The following is a 22,296-nucleotide window of genomic DNA, read 5'->3' on the forward strand; positions in this document are numbered from 1 at the left end:
TAACATACAATCTAGAACAGTGTAAACAGACAGGTCTAACAGCCATTAAAAGGCAGGAAAAAGCAAGAGGATTTCAGGTAAAAGTGCATACATTTAAAAGCTACATTTCTTTCACTAAGTATTATGTGTTAACAAAAACAGAGTAAATTTAAAAGAACAGAAGTTCTTTAAAACCGGAATTTCTAATGCCAGAAACAGCTTTGAAACAACTTTCTATGTAGTTATATTTCTTTCAAAATTTAAAATTGGCAAATTTGTGTCCCAACATTTTCCAGCAGAAGGGAGGAAAGGTGGAAAATACTCTGCAGGGGGATGTATTTATAGAGCTATAAAGTTTATATGTGTAAAGGAAATGAACATAGAATTCAACGCACTGGGTATGACAGAAAAATGCAACAAAGTACTGACTCTGAGAGAATAACACCCCTATGGTGGCACCCATAAGCAATGCCCAGGCACTGGGGATTTCTGCATTTTAAGTAAAGAACTTTGCAGCTTCTTTAATTTTTCTTTTCCTGTCCATTTTGGAAACCGCAGTCCAGTCCGCCTGGCGCGTTCTCCTCATTGTTTTGAATCTCAGTGAAGAGCCTGGAGATTTCACATTGGATGAAGTTGGTGTCTAGGAAGGAATATAAAGCCATCCATTAGCTTGTGTAGACAATCAGATTAACTGTTTGGTTTAATCATATGAAAGCCTAACATACCTTTTTTGGTGCTGTGGAATGTAATTGTGAAGCTTGTGGATAATCTTTGTACAAATTTTCAAACATTTCTTCTTCTGAGACTATGGTCTAATAAATTAAAAAGTTACTTAGTCACACTATATTAAAAAATACTTTTTCTTTCCCCCTATGGATATTAAACTATTTAAAAAAAAGTTAAGATGTCATTATGAGGCATAACAGTTCAATGAAAAGAATGTAAATTGTGTACATACAACTACAATTCCAGAAAGAACCAATTAAGTAAAAAAGATACATAAATATTGGCTTGAATGTGGAAGCCTAAACTCTTTATTTTCATTCTTAGACACAGCAGTGAGCACAAAGAACTGCTCAGTACATTATTTGTTCTCTGACTCTTACCAGGAGGTCAGTGTACTCAGAGCTGTCTGACTGACTATCCAACTGGAGAAGCACTTTTTGCTTTTTCCTTGTGCTCTCCTCTGAAGGTAGGTTTGTGCTTCTTCCACTTTGCAGTTTATCTACTGGAGGAGTCTTTACAATATATGTCTGGAAAATAAATTTTTTATATTTTTAGATTATATTTTATGGGGTAAGTATAAACCTAAACTCATGACCCAGTTTACAGTCTGAGTGTCCAAGAAGACACCTGGGAGATGTGGTGGAACTATTATCTTTCCATCCAAACATGAAGCAAAGACCCAAACAAAGTGGGGTGGGGTGGAAATATCCTTTTCTGGTTGCCAAATGAGGAGAATGAACAGGAGGCTGTGGAAGAACTGAGTTTCATGGCATACTAAGTTCTTCACGCTTCTCTGTAGAAATTCAGATTATTCTGAACTGTAGCCACTGCATATGGACTATATCAAACATCTAAGAAAATGGAAATGAACAAAACTGCAGGAAGATTTTTTTTTTTCAGGGAAAGATTGATGGCAATATCAACATTGGTGTTATTTAAAATAGTTTTTTCACTAGAAATTAATCTGAGAAGCATTGCAATGGTCCAGTGCAGTCCCTTTTTTTCAAAGATAACATCAAATGGGAGTGGATTTTATTGTTCCAATATGAAAACCACAAGCAAACTCTTGACAAGGAAGAAGAGTAAGTTTTGCAGTCAGAAATACTTTGATACTTTGACAATTTTTACAGCTAGATAAGTTTTTTTTTCTCTTCCATAGAGGAAAAAAAAGCCTTTTGAAATGGATACTTTTGAACACTAAGTAAAACAATTCCAGAGACATAAAGCAACAACTGAGCAAGAAAATGACATATTGGGAACCCTTCCACAAACTGCTGTCTAATATCTCCATGGAATGGTATCACCCTTTAAAATCCCTGCTTATCCCAGGAAGAAAATAAATAAGTATCTACAGAGAATTAAGAAATACAGGCAGAAAAATGCAACAAGAAAAATTCACTGTTAGGAGTTACAAAACTTCAATGTTGAACTGCCCAAGGGGCTTCCTGCAGGTACCACAGGAGACACTTTTTTCTTTACCACCATGTTGACTTCCATAGGAATATAATTTGGAGACTTTCTATTTTTTACATTAATAGATTCACTGTCTGGACCTAAACAAGGTTTAGGAGTCCCAGGAACATAACTTTAAAAAATTTTAAGTTAAAAGCATTCCAATGTCTTTTGTTGAATGCAAATAAATTATCATGGCACTTCAGTTGATTCTACACATATACACACTACCAAATTCTAAAACCAATTAAAAAGTTAAAGTTACCTTGTGTTTCTTTTCACTTTCAGAAATCATCTTTTGAGAGTGCTCTTTTACAAGATTCTCCTAAAAAAGAATTATGTGATAGGCAGTAAATATTTATTTGAATTCAATTGTTATGAATCTTCATGTTGTAATTACAGAACACAGTCTATAATCATCAATTGTTACAAAGTTTACACAAATAAATGACCAGATTTAGTACAACTGCAGCATTCAAAATCATGTTTTTTCTATTCAGTTTGATTTCTTATACAACTTCTCCCAGAGCACAAGGCCAAGCCACACCTCTCACCCACACTGCTCAGTTAGTAAAAAACTCCACCTTCTCTTCAATTTCTGCTTTCAGTTGTTCCTTAAGGGATGACAGTTCACTTTTCAAATATGACAGCTCATTTTCCTAAAAACAATTAAATAAATTATATGGTTAACTATGCACAACCCAGAAAAAAGAAAAGTCCAAAATGAAACAGTAATTAATAGGGATACTCATTACATACAACAGATAATTCTATTTGTTTTTCAACCCTATACTTGAACCTTTGCTTTAGCTTGTTTAAAAAACCCTGAAGTACATTAAGAAAAGGTAATTGATCAGAAGTGTTCAAGGTAAGACCTTAAAACACTTGGGAGAAGAATGGTGAGAGAGCAGAATCTAACTATTTAAAACAAAAGTTTCATATTCAAACTGTGAAGCCAGAAAATGACACACAATCTCGAAGAGCAGACACAAACTGCTACTCCAATTTATTCTTAGAAACATTTGGAGTTTTTAGTGCCCAGAATAAGATCTGTAAGAAAATAAAAGCAAATAAATTAGTGGGCTGAATCAATCCCACTAAAGCAGACAGTTAACCCTTCCCCAAGTACTCAATAGGAAGAAGTAAAATACGGCATTTATAATTATATTACTCTTCAAGGGGTGTTGGTTTAACACAGCTTGGCTCTCAGTGGGGGTGGAGGAAGCCACAGAAGTGTCTTCTGAGAGAGAAACCTGTTCAAAGCTTCTACTGTGTCCAGCAGAGCCAACTTCTGAAGGCTCTGATCACGGACATGTTGCTGACCTAATTAAAAAAGTCGGTGACGCCTCTGTGATATATTAAGGGAAGAAAAAAACTGCGCACACTTTTTCTTCTTCTTCTGAGGGGTGGAGAGGCGCCGCAGCCGAGGCCCTCTTGGCACCACGAGTGGCCACCAGGGCCACGCAGCCGAGGCCCCATGGCCAGAACCACGTGCCTGGGGCCGTGTGGCTGCCACCATCTCGGCACAGCTCCTCGTGTACTTTGCCCACTCAGCCGCTTTTAGCCAGCCGTGCTGCCTGCAGAAGGACAGAAGCTGTGGAAGCAGCTTCTCCTTCTCGGTGCCTTGCAGGAAGAGAGGCGCTGAACATGAGATGGTGCCTCAGTGGCCGTGGTGGGCACCACGTGGCTGACAGCGGGGGCATGACGAGCAACGCCCCCAATACAGAGCCCAGGTGAGATCAACTTTTCAACACTGCAAAACCCTGCAAGAACTTTCCAATTGATAGAACTGGAGAACAAACGAACCTCCAAACAATTTTCTCCGAATCAGAGAGAAGGAAAAAGTGAAGATGTGAAAAGAACAACATGGTGACAACACTAAAGTCAGTGAGGGGAAGGAAGGAAAAGAAGTGCTCCAAACATCAGAGCTGAGATTTTTCTGCAAGCTGTAGTGAGGACTATACTACAACAAACTGTTTCTCTGTAATTTATAAAGCACATGGGGGAATGCAGAGATCCATCACAGCCCGTGAGAAAAGTTGCTCATGCTGGAGGAAGTGGATGCTAAAAAGCTGTAATCTAGTGGGAAATTCAAACAAAGAGAGAAGCTGGAGAATCCATGCTTCCAAACTAGAACAGCTCCTCCTGAAAAGACTGCAGCCCCTAAACCAATGACCCCTGCAAAACAGTTGTGCGAAGACTCTTTGCCTTTGGGCGGGACTCACGTGGCAGCAGGTCGTGTGGGACAGCTATTTGTCAAAATTAAAATCACACTGGAAAGGTTCACAGAGAACTGTCTCTGGTGGGAAAGACCCCACGGCACAGTAAGAAACTCCCTAAGCAAACTGAAAAAAATATTCTTAGAAATGACAAACTGATTAAAGATCACATGTTTTGTCTCTCCGTACTGTCAGTGGAAAAGAAGGAGGGATTAGGAAAAAAAAGTGTTCTAAAGGTTTATGTCACTAAAGGACATGGAATGATTCACACGGACACAGCTCAATGGTATGACAGGAAAAGAAGTAACATTATTTTCTGACTCCAGTATTTATAGATTCTTGACAATGACCAGGGATTGGGTAACTAAATTATCACCTTCCCAATCACACTGGTCATGTGAAACATCCATCAAAGATGTTTCTTCGAAGGAATGTGTAAATATTTATGTTTACAGTTACTTTCTTGGGAAAGTAATTAAAACTATGAAAACAAGATCAGAAGACTTAGTTTTCAGGGCGACAGGTTTATTTTAATTCTGTTACCCACTTTTAATACTATTAATAATATATTGTCTTGATACTATTTAAGTTTGAACCTGTTTCACCCTTAAAGTGTTTTTCTCCTAATCCTTAGTTCATAAGCCCTTCAATTTTTCTTTCCCCTCCTCTGCTCAACTATAGCACAGAAAAATGAGTGAATGTTTTTTTTCATGCATGCCGGGCTCTTAGCCAGTGTAAAACCATGAGACAAGGACATCAGCCCCTTCACTGAATTATTTAACATTGGAAAGTACTCCTTACCAGTGCTCTTTCTGATGAAAACTGCTTTTGCTGTTTAATTTTATATACTTTTAACTCTTCATCTTTTTCTTCAATCACTTTATCATATTCGTTCTGTGTTAAAAAAATCAAATCAACAACAAACTCAAAACGTGACTAAATTTTACAATTATAGATCTATCCACTCTTAAAACATCAATCATTCTTTCAAACCAGGCTCTTCAGAAGATTCAGAAAGCACCATGAACAAACACTGATCCTTCTGCAGAGACTGTAAAACAGAAAATGCTCGATACAGTATTATTTTGTGGACTGGCAGAGAGTGCTGTATTTCTGTGCAGCAATATGTGTTCAGCACTTATGAGCCAGCTGTGCTATTTTTATTAATGACATCTGCTAAAGATATGGTAAAAGAGGGTAATAGAAAGGTAACCTAAAATATGTCAAGCTAAACTGCTGACAGTCACTAAGTAATCGCCTCAGAATAAGAGGCCAAACTGGTACTGAAAAATACTGCATTTAGATGGTATCAAAGCAAGCCTGAATTAAAAAAAAAAAAAAAATCAAAAATCCAAGAAGTTTAGATAAATGGAGTTTATCTGCCCATAGGCATGTTTTCAAAATCTTCAAATTCATTTGATTTTAGATGATGAAAACTCAAGTATGTGTTCAGCTTCCTTTTCCGAGATTCAGGCCTTTTTCTGATTTTGAAAGGTTATTAACGTGTTATCACAAATTACAAATCACAGCAATCAGTAAAATCTCTCACCTTGTGCTTTTCCATAAGTGCCACCATTTCAGTTATCTTATGCTGACATCTGATATCAGTTTCTCTTTGTATCATTGTTGCTTCATCATAAAGCAACCTCAACTTTTCTACCTGTTAGTAATAAATTGCACTTCATTCATAAATGTAACAATATATTTTTTTAAAATCTTAGTTTAATTTATCTTCCCCCTGTGGGTGCCAAAATCCCACTTGGACTTCATTTGCTTTTAAGATCTTTTTCAAATCTGACATCTTTTATGCAGATTGTTAAAATGGGCAAGATCAAAGGTACATCCATGGCAGGCAAGTTCACTTCTAACCAAAAGGCCATTTCAAGCTCTCTGCCCTAACATTTCCTAGAATTACCATCAAAAAATGTGTGGGGAAAAAAAATACTAATATGGGAGAAGTTATAATCTAATTTAGCTATGCTGACTTTATACCAAGGGTAGAATTTCTTTGAACTGTATCTTGAAAGAAGTAATTTTTAACTGGGTTTTTATTTTCAAAGATATATTCAAATACTTTAACTTAAGCACCTAATTTACTAAAGCTTTGTTCATGGGCATACAAAAAAAGTTCCATTTATGTTGATAAGACTGAAATGTGAGATCAAGGACTCTGGCCAATAAAGCTTCATAAAAACATTTTAAATTAAAAAAAAAAATAAATTGCAGAAAAAATTAACACCTCTCACCTCTTCATGAAGTTTATTTTCATTCATTTTTCTTGTTTCTATGTCTTTTTGATAGATGTCAACTGTTTCCTTATGTTCTTTGTTCATGTTTTCCATCTCTAACTGCAATTTATTCACCTTTTGAGAATGCAGAATTGCTGCTGTTATTTATTTAGGAATTAATATGTTAATGATTTTTTTTTTTACCTCTTATTTTTGAGTAGAAACACACTGTTACTTTTCAGGTATACGATTAAAGTGTTTCCTATTTAAAACTTCAGCTTTTTTTTATAAAGAATTGAACTTTGGCCTGAAGTCAGTTAATACTCAGAAAATACAGAAAATACTCAAAGAAACCATGGCAACAGCATTTTGCAGATTACAGTTTTTCCTTTTAAGTTTCTCATATGGATATCCTCACAAAAGTCCACTTCTTTCTTCAAGTGCAGTACCCAAAGCTGGACACGATATTCCCATGGGAGGGATTGTGACTGCAGAACACATTTAAAGAACAGCCTAAAGTGAGTAATATATATATATCTTTTAAATGCTTTTCTGTCACAATGGGGTTACAAAATCCTGTTCAGTCTACTATCAACAAAACAAAAAAAAGGAAAGGAACTGATTAAAAACATAATTAATTGTGATGTGAAGTCCATCTCTTTTAAATGTCCAATAGTCAGTGCCCAATGATTAAAAATGGAAGCATCTTCTAAAAACTATGGACTCATTCCCACAAAATCTGTATCCCAGATCTATAAATCAGTTCAGAATGTATTTAACAAGTATTATCATTAGTTACACTGGGGCTTAAAAACACTCACCTCATCTTCTACGTGATGTTATTTAAACCTACCTTCCCTTCATAAATACTGTTTTTCTTGCTTTCTGCAGTAATTTTCTTTTTTAGCACCTTATTCTGTTGAAATAAAAACCAAGCACTGTACCTTAATAAGTTAATAGAATTATGTAATGGTTTAACTGCATCAGGAATGTCAGAATCTTCAAAATTCCAGCTTTCATCAAGAAAATAACTTTCCATTGTGCAGTTCAGGTTCCAGAACAATTCTCCAAACAAAAGAATGCTCAGCTAATTACTGTGATAATACTGTTTCTTCATGACCTTAAGAAAGAGCTCCTTCTGAGCAACAACTGGGAAAAACAAATGAGGTGCAAAATGGGAATTAAAACTAAGGTGCTGCTGACAGAAAGTGTCAAGATGTCATGACAAAATATACAAATTATTTTTACAGTGAAGTTACTACAATTTGTGCTAGTGCAGAATTCTTTTCTACTAGTGGTAACTGAGATAGTCCTGATGACCAGTAAATAAATAATACTATGTACTAAATGAAAAAAGTACAAGTTTATTCAAGGTATTATTTTTGTAATTGTTCTTTTTAAATTAAAGCTAATTTAAGAAATCAAGTGATTCCAAAGATGACTCTTTAATTTGCTCAGAGTTAGGAAAAGAAAGGAAAATGTTTAAATTACATAGGTGTATCTAAAGATACCACAGCAGACAAAAACTGCTGAAAAGTCGCCCCAAAATACCATGTCTTTATATATTTGTGACTTTTAAGATCTCTACACACCTCCTGCTGCAACTCTTCAATGTGCTTAGTTTTATTTTCCACCTGTTTCTTTAAACTATTCATCTGAAAGAGATATTTCAAATATTAATTAGTAAGTTCTAAAAATGACTCCATGTTAGCAATTCCTGTCAGCATTCTCAAACATGCACTTGCACCAGTCTGGTTTATTCCAACAGGATTGAAACACAAGCTGACATGTTAGGATGATCTGAGTTTTAGCCATAAAGTACTACAAGATGTTAATTAATAGCAGTGACCCAGTGTTTATAAGGTTAAGAAAGAAGGAAAAAAACCCAGTCTCTTCACAATTTTAAAAATATACTTGTATGAAGTTCCCTACAATCCATGGAAAAGTGAATTTTCCCAATTATTTTCTAGAATCTGCAAATGCTTTTCTTTTATTGAAATTCCATTTTCAATACCCTTAACCTGAAATTAAAATTGTAAATCTTTGACTTTTACAATGAAATTTTGAAATCCATTCTAATGCTAAAAACCTCAGGTTGCTTTGAAACTATAGAAAGAAAGTGAAAATATTTTAATCTATTTAAGCTAAAACTCACATTACATATAAAAAGCTAATCCAGAGCCCATCCATCACTCAGTGGATATATGAAAAAACAGAAAAGCAGATTCTCTGTTTGCCTGAAATCAAGCAAATCTTTAATATTAGACTTTCAAGCAAAGAGTAAACATCCCAGTGATTTTGCTTGGCTTTTAAAATAATAGGGCTCAGCATGTGGACACACAATGTCACAACTGGCAGCAGCTGTGAAAGAAGAAAGCCTCTGGCAGAGATCACATCCACCAGGCAGAGCTTTGCAGAAAAAAATCCCAACACACATTTTAATTTAGATTATGTCCTACAGGTAATGTAACATATTTTCATGACACATGACGTGACGTACGTTTTCTTCTCTTTCATCCAGTTTACTTTTAATCTCTTCACCTGTCTTTGCCATTTTCTCCTTCAAAGACTCCAGTTCACTTCTAAGGGCCAAATTAACAAGCATTGGTAAATATTTATTTATTACCTTTAACTTCTCTTTAGTATAATAGTATAGTGTACTTGTAATAGTACATCATAATTAATAATAATGCTGTATTTTATTTTCTAAAAAGAGCTGCTAATGTTGATGGGAACTTCATAAGCTGCTCAGTGAAATGAGGCGACATGGCTAGTAAGTCAATATGTGAACAGTCTATACATTCTTTAAGTAGGAAAAGATGTTCCACCTAACCTAAGGAAAATACATCCTAACCTGGAATATTTTAATGCAGCTGTGAAACATGGGAGGTTGCCTGTGTATTGAGCAGATGGTACAGAGACTTCTGCAGAGAGTAACACATATCCAGTTTTGCCTTGTCACATTTAATCCATAACCTTGAACTTCCATTTTTATTTCCTTCCCACCTAAGATGTCTAACACAAAACAGAACAGCTCTTTCATGTAATACAAAACTATGGCAAACATTGTTCCTGCAGCAACAGGTACTTATAATCTGAGAAAATTTCTACCTGGCCAACAGCAACACTGAATAGTTTCTGTTTAGCTATATAATCTAGAAAAACATTAATCAAAAAAGTCCCAGAAAGCAGCATATGAACACAACTATTTCAGTCTACTTCCTTTAACAACATCAGATATTAATATTTGTTTTTACTTGCCTTAGCTGGCCATTTGCCTCTTCTAGGTTTTCAACTAACTGCTTTGTATTTTCTTCTTTTTTCTTACTATCCTATACAAAGACCCGTGTCAGCAAAGAAAGAAAATTCAAAGTGACTTCTTAAAAAATTCAAATACATCCAAAGCACACTGACCTGCCTTATTCACAAATGTAAATACACTTCCTTTCCAATTCAAACACAAAAAACAGTCCAGGTACTCTACAGAACCATGTCATGTTTCAGCTTATCATCTGATTTGTACAATTGAGTACTGTCCTTTAAAAAAAGCTGGAAGTTTACAACTTGCCTCTTGTTTTTCTTGCAGCCTCTTGAGTTCTGCAGCCACACCATTTTTCTCTTGTGCTATTTGTTCTTTCTCTAGTGAAAGCTTATTGAGATACACTGTTAGTTGTTCATTCTTCAACCTAATTTAAAACAAATGGTCAAAAGGAATAAGAACATGCATTTTGAAATCTCCTTTTAAATTAAATATACCCAGTATCAAGTGTTACTCCATGCTGAAAAAAGTCCAGGCCTTCATCTACAAATATAAGCTTTGCAGCAAAGTCACAGTGATATAAAAAGGTGACACAAGAAGGAAAGAAAACCAGAGTCAACTTTTATATAAATAAAATGCTTAGAGAAAATTATGTAGTTTAAAGCAGGATTAAATAGGAATTCAGAAACCTTCTCTTCTTGTTAACTAAGTCAAACAGATATGGAACCATGTATTCCATAGAATACATACAAATAGACAAAATCTAATTTACAAATATAAGTGTATAATTAATGTCATACTAATTAGTTCAAAACTTCCTTTTGAAATAGTACATTTCACTGTGTATTAAAATAACTTCTATATAACACTAAAAAAAATTAAATACTATATTTTCAAAATGGTCATACTCTTCTTGTTCAAGATCTGTTTTCAGGGTCAAAAGCTGGTTTAAATAATCTTGTTCCTTTTCAGCTGTACTAGTCAGCTGTACTTTCAAATCATGGATTTCTTTCTGCAAAAGGAAAAGGAAAAGTTTTGAGTATACATGTGTAAACTACAACTCATGGAGGTTATCAGACATGAGCTGACAGCACAAGGTTTTCAGTAGAACCAAACAACATCCATGTCATGGATTATCCAGACTGTATCTTCACATATCTCTGGTGGGATATGGAAGTGGTGTGAGAGAGTGAACTCTGACACCAGTGCTATACATGTCCCCTGCTGTGAGTTTAATTATCTAGTCTGCAAAACTACTAAAATTAGATTCCTTGGACATAATTTTAAATAAAGACATTTACTTCAGACTTCATAAGCTTTTACATGCATCTAAGTAAAAATCAGAGAATTCCAGTTCTAGAAGATAGAACAGAAAGGCAATCAGCAGGGCTGTGTCTTCATCCTTGGTACAGCTACTGTCAGAGTGTAAGAGGCTACAGGAGGACAGAGGATCTCCTGCTGTCCCTGTTATGAGCAGAGCAGTTCAGGGTGGGACACTGCTCTGTGTGCTATTTCTTATGTACTTGTATACAAGTTATGATGTGTTACTTCACTATTTATAAAAGCATGTTACTATTGCCCTATTTCAGGCCTCTCTGATTTGAAGAGCATTTTCATTTCTCTCTCCACATTTTTCTCTCTCTGCAAATTTTCTACAGTAGCCTCAAGATCCTTCTTCAGTAAAAGTCCTCCAACCTGCCCATTTTAGAAAATTAATGAACACTCAATTAACTTAGAACACTCAATGCCCAGATTATAACAATAAGCAGACATGGTAAAATGTACACCTGATTTCACACTAACTTGACTTGATACAGTTTCTTGTTAGACTTGTAAATATAAAATCATAATGAAAAAAATATATATACAATGAAAATCATAATGAAAATAAACCTCTATTAAGAGTGTATTTCATATAGCTTAGACTTCTGTGACAGAAAATGGGCCTATGTCAAAGTACAGTAGGGTTCAAAAAGGCCAGAGCCAATTACCTTCCTATAAGTAAGCAAAACATTGGGAAACTTTATATCCAGAGGGAGTGGCATTTGAATAAGCATGAACGAAGAAGGAAATAACCAAAAATCTTGACAATGAAAACCAAAACATGGGAGACAAGAAAAACAGTGGCAATAACGTTCTTCAAAGAAAACACTGAAATTGTGTGTGAGAAAGTTTAGTAGAAATGTTAAAGTTGACTAGACTGTGTTCATCTATGGCATTTAAGATATTTACAAAGCAAGAGGAATTTCAATTAAGAGTAAATGCTATAAGATTAATGAAATGAACATTTACCAGAGTTTCTGACAGCTCTTCAAGTTGCACTTCTTTGTCACATTTTACTTTAGTCATCTCCTCTTCAGCACATGTAATGTAAAATTAATGGAACAGAAATAATTTTTCATATTTCGCAGGCAGTATAAAACATTAACCCTTTTGCAATACCCAGTTCTGAAAACTTTCTGGATTAAGTTCAGAAGCTGAAAAGCTAATTTATGACTTAATCTAAATGTAGACTTGAAAAAATGATTAAGAAAGACATTAGCAAATCTGTATCTGAAGAGAAACTAATTATCTGAAATAAAATTCAGAGCCCATTATGTTTTCCACACTTATGGCTTCAAATAAACCATGGACTGTAAGACCAGAGTATTCTCCAAGTATTGATGCATCTGCATTGTTCCAGAAAAAAAATCTGAACTGCTAAAGGTATCACACCGATATGCTGAAAAAGGAAACCAGTTATTACTAACTTCCAAATGTTTCCTGTGTGCAAATTCACAATACTGGTATTTTTTGCAAGTGCTCAACACCAAGGTCACGTTTGGTGTGGAATTCTCACAGGTCTCATCTTGCCTCGATCTAAACAAGTATTAGCAGTTCACTTTTCAACACTTCTCTATGGATGCCCTCAATGTAGACGGAAACATCCAAGCACATTTCTCATCTGTCAGATGAAACCCAGGGCCATGTGCTGCACAGCAGGAAAACAGTCCTGAAGGCAGATCTCTTACTCTGGGGGCTAGGGAGCACATCCCTAGAAACCACATGATATCAAAGCAGTATTTAAAGATAACCCCTGCCAGCACCACTGCACATCCAGCCAAGTACAGAAACGTTAATGGGAGGGTTTTATCTCTGCTACAAGCCACAGAAGTCACTCCTGGCACCTGCAGTGCTACTAGTCTTAGCTGGAAACCAAAATTACCTCCATGAGAATTCATGCATGGATGGTCTTACTACTGGGGTTCTGCACAGCACTGCCCTTTGGCTGTTCCAGTACCAAGGACCACCAAAGAAAATGGAGTCAGATGAGTAAAAAGAAATTTAGGCATTCCTGACAGGTACAGGTACTGTAAAATCATTTCTCCAAGTACTAGAAACAGTCCATTTCCAGAAAACATTTTTATTACTGCCTAGCTCATTTTCTGCCTTTCTACAAGCCTTACCCAGCTCAGCAGACTTATTTTGGAGCTCCAAGGTAAGCAGCTTTGACTTGTCTTCATATTCCTTTAATCTAAGAAAACAGTAATTGAAATTTAAAAATCCCAAATGTATAGTACAAAACACTGCATTTGAAACTTAAAGGACAATAAGACAGTCTTACCACAAGCACTTTAATAACATTTACCTTTCAACAGGCAGATGATATATCTGCCTGCAACACATATCAAATTTTTACTTTTACAACTTCAGAACAGTAGACATTAAAAGTAAACAAATATATACATACAGAAATCTGTATTTCTTGAAAAAAGAATTATGAAAGTCAGAGGGGACAAAAATTTACTTTTTATAGACCAGTATCAACCATCACAACATTAAAATTCATTAAAATTCAAATTCATTAAAAACAACATTAAATTCTCTGATTTAGACCACTGTGTCAAAAAACCCTCAAATTTCAGCTTCATTTTTAACTGCTCTTTGTCATAGACTGCAACCTCTAAGATGACTCTCCAAATTTAAATTCTTTAATTTACCTCTTTTGCTCCTTTTGCAGCAAGCTTTTCAAATTGGCAGTAGAAGTCTCAAACTCCTCTGTCAGGGCTGCAAGCAAAGCTTCCATTTTTTTACATTCTTCCTCCTGTGCTTCCTTTTCTCCAGTGACCTGAATTAATGTTTTCACGGTAGTCTGGCATTCTGTTTCTAAGTTCTTTTGAGTAACCTTCAAAACATGATATAATTTCTAAACATGGTTTGCAACAAACAGTTACAGCTGTTTCATATCTAAAGTATCCATAATTATTTATGCAAATGCTCATCTAGTCTATTTACACTGCAAAACTATAGGCAAGGCGTACCTCTGCTTTTTGCAGTGAAATTTTAGCCTCTTCCAGCTCTGCCCTCAAATGTTCTTGACTGGCCTGGGATTCCTTCAACATTTCTTCTTCACGTACTAAGCAAAAATGATGTATGTTTATACTTCTAAAAACAGGGTACTTACTAAAAAATGCTGCTAAAAATGGAAAAGCACATACACTTATAGAATTTAACAAAGACCAATGGTATTGACATCATATACTAGAAATACTTTGAATATAGATGGCTTAAAAATATTGAAAATCAAGTTCTGAAAAGTAAGTTTCCTCAGTGGCATCTGCCTGACTATGAATTTGCAAAACTGAAGCAACATATTTTCCCCCTGCAATTTTCAAAAGCTCTCACAGCTTGACTCGCCTAAAAACTACCCTGCCATTCCTGATTCCACATGAGCAGCTTCTGCTCCAAACAAAAATAAGGCCTTCAAGGACCCAGCAGCAGAATAAAACTATCATGACCCTGTTTCCTATGCTTCTATAACAATTACATTTAAACACAGCAGACAGAACTCTTACATTTTGCTTCTATTAAGTCAGCAATCTTATTTTCTGATGCCTTCAGCTGAGCCTTGATGTCTTCTATTACACCATCTTTTTCATCTCTCTGTATGGTAAGAGCTGAAATCTAGAAAAATTAAATATCATAATGAAGTCTGGAGAAGGGACAGATATTCATTTTCATTTGTACCCCAGGTATGATAAGCAGACATACTGCTGTCATTCAAGTTAGATAAGACTGTTGATCTTACTCAAATATTGATCAAGTCACATTCTTAGTCTAAACAAAAAGATTTTCCAGATCAAAATCAAATCATGAATTCCAGTAGATTAAAGGTACTGAAACATCACTGAACTTAGCAGAATCCGAATTAAATGCAGCTTCAGCTATTATTTTTGTCTTTTTTAATAGTACTCAGAAACAATTATTGGGTCTTGCATTACCCCTTTAGGCACAAATAAAGCTGCACATATTAGATGGTAAAACTGAGCAAACCTGCTTTTCCTTCTGACTGACTTCCAGTTTGCATTCCTTTTCAAACTTGTCCACCTTTTCTGCTTCTTCTTTTACTTTTGAGATACAGTAATATCCATAGTTAACATTCTAGCTGAAATATACTCCAAATTCAATATAACTTGCAGTTTAAGATTGCTTGTAATTTTACAGTGGTACAATTTGTTTCCCAAGAAAAATTGTTGAGGCAATGTTTGATCTCATAATAAAAATATCTTTTTTTGCCAGCTTTCCACAGAATTAGTCCACTACTACATTTGTTACAAGAAACTAACAGAAAAGAGCATGTGAAAATGAAACAGGAACATAGTAGCCTATACATAGAGAGCATAGAGCTAAAGTTTCTGTAGCCAGCATTATTATTTAAATAAACTAGTTACATGAAATAGGTATTGATCTCTAGTCTGTATGTCACAGACAAAACTTGGACTTTGAGTGACTGTTTGAATAATAAAGTTCCAAATTTGGCCCAGTGGAACAGCAACAGAAGGGGCCAGGCAGTGAATACTGGCAGCATGAATAAAAGAGGGTCCTGGTGTCTCAGTGTGACCTGCTCACCATCCAAGCACTTCATGTCTGTCTGCCCTGACCCTGCATGTGTAATAAAAGCTATCAAGTACAAAACTGTTGAGCCAGCAGCATAAACACAATAAACAGAATTCTCACATTTGATGCTCATTTCCAGTCTGTCCCTCTCTGCTTGCATATGAAGCTCTTCAAATGCCACTGTCATTCTCTAAAAACAAAATTTAATGTTTGAAGTTCAATATTGGAAAACCCTGGAAGTTCTCTAGAGGCTGCTGCCATCCTCAGCCATTCCAAGAAATCACCAGGTAGGCAAAACAGAGTCCAAAAAGAAGACAAGACATTCTGGCAGTCACCCAGCACTAAGCACATATCACACAGATCACATGGATCTACATCCCACACGCTGCTGCATTTTCTCCATTGAATGCGCTTTATATAATACAAAAATGATTCTTGAGAAGGGACTGAAAACCTGACTTTCTGCATCACACATGACATGATATGCACACATGATGGAAACAAATAGTATCTCAACATAAACATGTAACTCAGCTCAGCATGTCCACATAACTCACATCCTTTTTATCAAGCTGTGTCACTTACTTCTATGTCGCTATGAAGTTCCTCATACAATTGTCTTGTTTCATTTTTTTCCTGTTCATCTATCAAAGCAAGAACATTCAGGAAGGTTTTTCTTTTGAAAAAGAATGCAAGCTGTCCAAGTCATTATGCTTAATCAACATAATGAGTTAAAAAAGGAATTATCAGCTCCTTTCTTATTAAATAAGTCATTATAAAACATGGTGCCAAAAGTTATAGAATCTAGGGAAAACATGTATTTCATTGAAACATCAAGCAAGCTCAGCTTTTAAATTTCCTTCCCAATATAATTTTTTTCTGTGAAAAGTGTAATTCTGGATCAATTTATGTAACCATATTAATTATTATAGTATTAATGTTGTTGAATAATAATGTTTCAAAACTGTTAGTATTTGATAAACTGTAATGTAAGGTTTAGCACTGAATTTCTTCCTATCAGCAGATACCTATGACCACAGAACTATCACTATAAAATTGCAACAACACTCCATGTCCATATTTTCCTTCTTTCCTTTCACTTTTCTAATTGATACTATTTTTCCCTAAGAAAACAATTAAGGAGAGAACAATAAGAACACACCTATCAAAAAAGTACATCTATACACAAGTGTTTCTAGAATTAAGACTAAAAAGAAATAGACACTTCCTAAGTATCCAGGAACAAGTTAGTAAAATTTTAATGACTATAATAACAATTCTAAATTGCATATAAAGTCATTCCCAATCAAGAACATGTTTTAAAACCTCAAGAATGAAACTTCATTAAGTTATCCCACTGTCTTGGCTTGTTCAGTTTTGCAAGAAGAATTCTACTTACTCATTATACCTTGGGGTTAAGACCTTTTTTCCACACAAATGTGTGAATGGCTTCAAACAGGAAATTCCAGCTCTGGAAATTTCTTAATGAGTGCTGGGAATTTGGAGTAGATTTGACTGACTGAAAACAGGCATGAAGTGCCACTTCATACAACTTAATATATTCACAGTGTCTGGATGGGATTGAAAACCTTCAGTGGGCTGACCAGACTTGAGGAGACCTGCATGGCTCTGGAGTACCTGTCAGTGGTTAATCAGGGGTGTTGACACTGCCTCAAACCTGTATCAGTGTTTAGGCACCCAAACAGCTCCCAGGCTTGCAACCTTTCAGCAAACAATGACACTGGCTTCAAAAGCCCTCTGGATTTAGTATTACAAACCATACCTCTGTTAAACCTATGGCTTCACTCCTAATTTTGTGATTTACTTTGAATTCACTTCTCATTTTAAGAGCCACATCCAGTCGACCTCAACTGGAGAACGCACCTGAACAGCACGAGAACTTTTTTCTGTTTGTGAATTTAGAGCAAGCTGACACTTGCTCAGTGTCAGTACACTGACAGTACACTGATTCTCATAAATGAAAATTAAAAAAGCATTTACATTTGCTGGTCTTCTCTGTGAAGTGAGAGTAGGTTTCCTTGAGCAGATTACATAGATGCCTCAAAGCAGTGGCTCTAAAGGAGGGAAAAATAGCATATGCTTTCATAGGAGTGCACAGTACTTTATGTACCTAAGGAGTAACAATGTAAATGACCTTCACCATTTAACAGCTCTATGAAACTGACCACATGAAAACTGATCATTTTCACCACAAAAATATCTATTTGGTTGTATTACTTACTCTTTCAAGAGATCTTTATTTTCACACATCTCATCTTCCAGTTTCAAACGGAGTTTTTCATTTTCAAACTAATTTCATAGAGAACAAATGCAAAAAGACACTGTTATTGAAAAACATATAAGAAATACACTTTGACTTCTCAAATCCCACACAAAAAAGTAATTTTGGGCAGACAAAATTACAGCACACAGCAGACAGAAGTCTGTTTTATCTTGTATTACATCCCGAGTCATCTTTTGTATGCAAGTCATAATAACTAATGAACAATAATTTACCAGCAACTGAGGCACTTAGAGGTATATTCTTCATACAAACACACACAGGACAGGTGCACACACCTGCTCAAAATAATCATTTTCTCAAGGCACACACCAAACTGCAACATTCTTTTATATTTAATTGCATCAATAATAATGTCATACTAAATCAGGAAGCACTTCATCTATTCAATGTATGCTATACAATACTGGCCTGCAGTTCCTGAATGGCTTTATTCTGTGCTTCAATAATCTTTCTATTTTCTTGGAGTTTTCTTTCTTTCTGGTTTAGTTCTGATTCCACAGTCAGTTCCCACTGCTTGATCTTCTCAGCCTCTTTGTAGAGTTTGGAGAACAATTCATTCATTGTTTCTGTACTCTATTAAAACAGGTTCCACAATTTAATCTCAAATACTATCAAATACTGTTGTAGATAACATATTTATCTCTTAGAAATGTCACAAGAGTAGTATTTTTCCACAGGTGGTGATATAAGCTTATATGGGATCAGAAGCCAAAGTTTAAATCTTTGTACACCCACTATGTATGTATCAAAAGGCATTACAGAGCACATAGGATAAACAAATACAATGAAATATCCCAAACTGCCTTCAGACATCATCAAATAGATGCTCTTAAAGGCATGGATAACTGCAGTCCGCCAAAATCAATTAAAGCTTTGCTAGAATTATCAGCGAAGCCAAAATTCCTTCTAGTAGGTTCTGTAAAAGCAGCTTCAGAGACTTTGCCCAAGAGCAGCAGTGATACTGCCATTAATGTCAGCACGCAGCAGGAAGAAAAAACACCCACCCTTGTGCTCTTAGAACACTTTGAAAGCATTGTACAGGCAGTGCTGGGCCAGTGGTCAAGGCAGGTAAGAGTAACACACGAGCCCACAGGGCAGTTTGGTTTACGTATGACATCCCTAACACCATCCTTGTCTTGGCTGCATCACGATATCTTTACAGTCCTGATGGTGCTTTAATAGCTGCTAGGATTAAAAGAAGTCTAATCATCAGGGATATGAAAATCAGCAGGAGGAGCGGAAGAAATGTGTTTTATTTTGTGGTAGCATGTCGCTGTTGGACACAAAATGATTCACACAGACACAGCTCAATGTGTGATAGGAAAAAGAGAGTGATTTATTCTGTGGTTTCAGTATTTATAGATTCCAGACAACGACCAGGGATTGGATGGTTAGGTTACCACCTTCCCAACCACACTGGTCCTGAGAAATGTCCATCAAAAGACATTTCTTTAATGGAATGTATAAACATCTATGTTTATAGTTACTTTCCTGGAAAAGTGGCTAGAAACTATGAAAACAAGATCAGAAGGTTGAATTCTCAGGGTGACAGTAGCAAACAGTGTTTTGCAGCTGCAGTACAGAAGATATTGTGAAAAAATGAGCTTTACTGAATTGTGCTAAACAGAAATATGCTGGTAAAGAAGCTATGAAAAGAATCCAGTGCTTGAGGAAAACACTGAATTCATTGTTTTACAGATAAAATAAAGCCAGACAAGGCAATTGGGACAATCTACTTCCGTTTTCCAAAGAATACTCTGATTTCAGCCCTTCTGCCCCTCAATGGAATATTCAGAACCAGTTCCACCAGGATACTTAAGTGTTTAAATCTTACTCTAAAGACTTAACAGGCACTTAAAGAAAATGAAAAAACAACAATAACAAACAACATTGCAATCACCTTAATTTTTAAAGATTTGTCTGCAGGCATGTTCACTAAATCACAAATATCTCCTCTAAGTGATTCAGCTTTAAACAGGAGACAGGAAACATTATCCCCTTTAGACTACCTCCTTTAGCACTGAAATATCTACTCAATAATGCTTCAGGCACTGTTTGGGAACAAATTTAAACAATCCAAATAAATTAGATATGCAGAGTTGATACTTAGCTGACCTCTTCATCTACTTCAGAGCAAAGTTTTACTTGCTGTGAAATTGTATCTGAAACATGAAGAGACATTGATCAATGTATTGCTAAAAAAAGTTAACAGTGAGACTGTTAACAGTGTTAACAGACTTGAAACAGTGTTACAGATATGAAACTGTAAGACTACTCATGAAAATTAAAACTCAATAATATTAAAAAAAAAAATTAAAAAATTAAAGATTGTGCATGGCAAATATTTTAGTCTTACCTGAATCAGTGATTTCACCACGGTTCGACATATTGGATGGCAACTTAAAATCATCATCTGAGCATTTGTTAGAACCCTGCACAAATTTAAAAATTAGTTTCTTATGGGTAGATTTGTAAAGAAGGATTATAAATCTAGGAAAAAAAACCCTCTACAGATGATGTGAAAATAGAATTTTTCATTAATAAAGCAGCTGCCTACAACTTTCAAAGCCCAAGGTACTGGCAATGGCTTTGGAACTCGCTTGCTTCTTACTTCACAGTGGTTTATCAAATTGTTGGTCTTTTGCAGTTTCCTTCATAGACTGTGGCCAAAAGGGAAGCTTTCAATGCAGGGAACTCAGCAGTTCCTGCCTGTCTGTGCACTGGGGCATGGTAAAGAACTCAAGAAGCCAAATTACTTTTTTGAAGACCAGTAGCTGGTATTTCTTTTTTGCTTTACTTCCAATGGCGGTTTTAAGCCATATCTGATTATGTTCCAGCATGAAAATACTCTTTTACAAGGTTTTTAAGTGACAGAAGTTTGTCCTGTAAACAGCATGACTCATCTGCTGTCAGAATATCCCGTTTGAATCTCAACACATTTCTTAAAGAGCTTCAACATGAAAAAATAACTTAATTCCCATAACCCAGTGTGGGGACAGAACATTTTCACTGCACACTTGATCTGGTGAGAGCAAGACGTCAACGCCACTGCTCGCATCCGAGCGGGGCACTGCTCGCTTTCTGTGCTGAATTACCCGTATCAAATGCAGACTTATCATCGGTGAAGTAGTTACAACACAGAGCAGATTCTCGAGAAGATGATTCCCTTCAGTTCAGATGGGAAGTAACAGCAAAAGTCTTTGGAATTGGAACCCAAGGTGTTCCCCCATCACCAGTCTAGGTATATGCACAGAAATTATTCCAACGCAGGAGCCGTCCTGCCCGTGTGTGTGTGTGGGTGTGTGTGAGGGTGTGTGTGTGTGGGTGTGTGTGTGGGTGTGTGGGTGTGTGTGGGTGTGGGTGTTTGTGGGTGTGTGTGGGTGTGGGTGTGTGGGTGTGTGTGTGTGTGTGTGGGTGTGTGTGGGTGTGTGTGTGTGGGTGTGGGTGTGTGGGTGGGTGTGTGTGGGTGTGTGTGGGTGTGTGGTGTGTGTAGGTGTGTGTGTGGGTGGGTGTGTGTGGGTGTGGGTGTGTGTGGGTGTGGGTGTGTGTGTGGGTGCGTGGGTGTGTGGGTGTGTGTAGGTGTATGTGTGGGTGTGTGTGGGTGTGTGTGTGTGTGTGTGTGGGTGTGGGTGTGTGGGTGTGTGTGGGTGTGTGTGTGGGTGTGTGGGTGTGTGTGGGTGTGTGTGTGTGGGTGTGTGTGTGGGTGTGTGTGGATGTGGGTGTGGGTGTGGGTGTGTGCAGGTGTGTGTGTGCTCCAGCTCGGGTCTCCGCCGGGGCACTCCGGGCACAGCTCTGTCCCCGTGTCCCCGGGGAAGGGCCCCTGCGCTTTCCCCCCCGCCCGCTCCTCAGCCACGGCCTCAGGGCAGCACAGCCGCCCTTAGCGGCCCCGCGCTCACCTGGCCTCTGCCAGCAGACACCTGCCCAGCGTTCCGGCGCTGCGGTATGAACAAGTGAAAGCGGTTTTCCTTCTCCATGGCCCTGATAAAGGGGCGGGCAGGCGGGCCCCAGCGCCGGCGCCTCTCGGCGGCCGTGAGGGCGGGCGCGAAGGGCGGGAAGCTGAGGCGGCCCCTCAGCGCCGCTCGCGCCGGGCGGGGGCGCCGCCTAGCGGAGCTGCGCGGCTGCAGGGCGCTGTCCCGCCTCAGGCGCGGCCAGGCCGGACCGAGCGGCGGCCGAGAGGCGAGCGGGAGGCGCGGCTGCCTCGTCACCAAAATGTGCTGTGCTTTGGTGTGGGCACCAAAGAGGTTTCGGGGC

At 37.1% G+C, this 22,296-nt stretch overlaps 1 protein-coding gene across 1 annotated transcript; it reads right to left on the reverse strand.

Moving 5' to 3' along the window:
* Positions 1-71: 71 nt before the first annotated feature.
* Positions 72-22,055, reverse strand: LOC131591017 (synaptonemal complex protein 1-like). The gene is made up of 32 exons (XM_058861448.1): positions 21,942-22,055; positions 20,402-20,477; positions 20,161-20,207; positions 18,454-18,618; positions 17,983-18,050; positions 17,742-17,815; positions 16,326-16,384; positions 15,861-15,930; positions 15,177-15,250; positions 14,699-14,807; positions 14,165-14,259; positions 13,844-14,028; positions 13,310-13,377; positions 12,150-12,217; positions 11,481-11,558; positions 10,772-10,902; positions 10,173-10,290; positions 9,866-9,936; positions 9,105-9,186; positions 8,565-8,625; positions 8,197-8,261; positions 7,458-7,520; positions 6,623-6,739; positions 5,926-6,036; positions 5,178-5,270; positions 2,742-2,816; positions 2,407-2,482; positions 2,123-2,285; position 2,010; positions 1,086-1,232; positions 705-791; positions 72-619 (listed from the first exon to the last, which is right to left on the reverse strand). The coding sequence occupies exons 1-32, from the start codon at positions 22,017-22,019 to the stop codon at positions 476-478; spliced, it is 2,919 nt and encodes a 972-aa protein (XP_058717431.1). The 5' UTR covers positions 22,020-22,055; the 3' UTR covers positions 72-475.
* Between the last annotated feature and the right edge of the window lie 241 nt (positions 22,056-22,296).

Source organism: Poecile atricapillus, chromosome 36 (assembly GCF_030490865.1).
Source record: "Poecile atricapillus isolate bPoeAtr1 chromosome 36, bPoeAtr1.hap1, whole genome shotgun sequence".
NCBI classification, from domain to species: Eukaryota; Metazoa; Chordata; class Aves; order Passeriformes; family Paridae; genus Poecile; species Poecile atricapillus.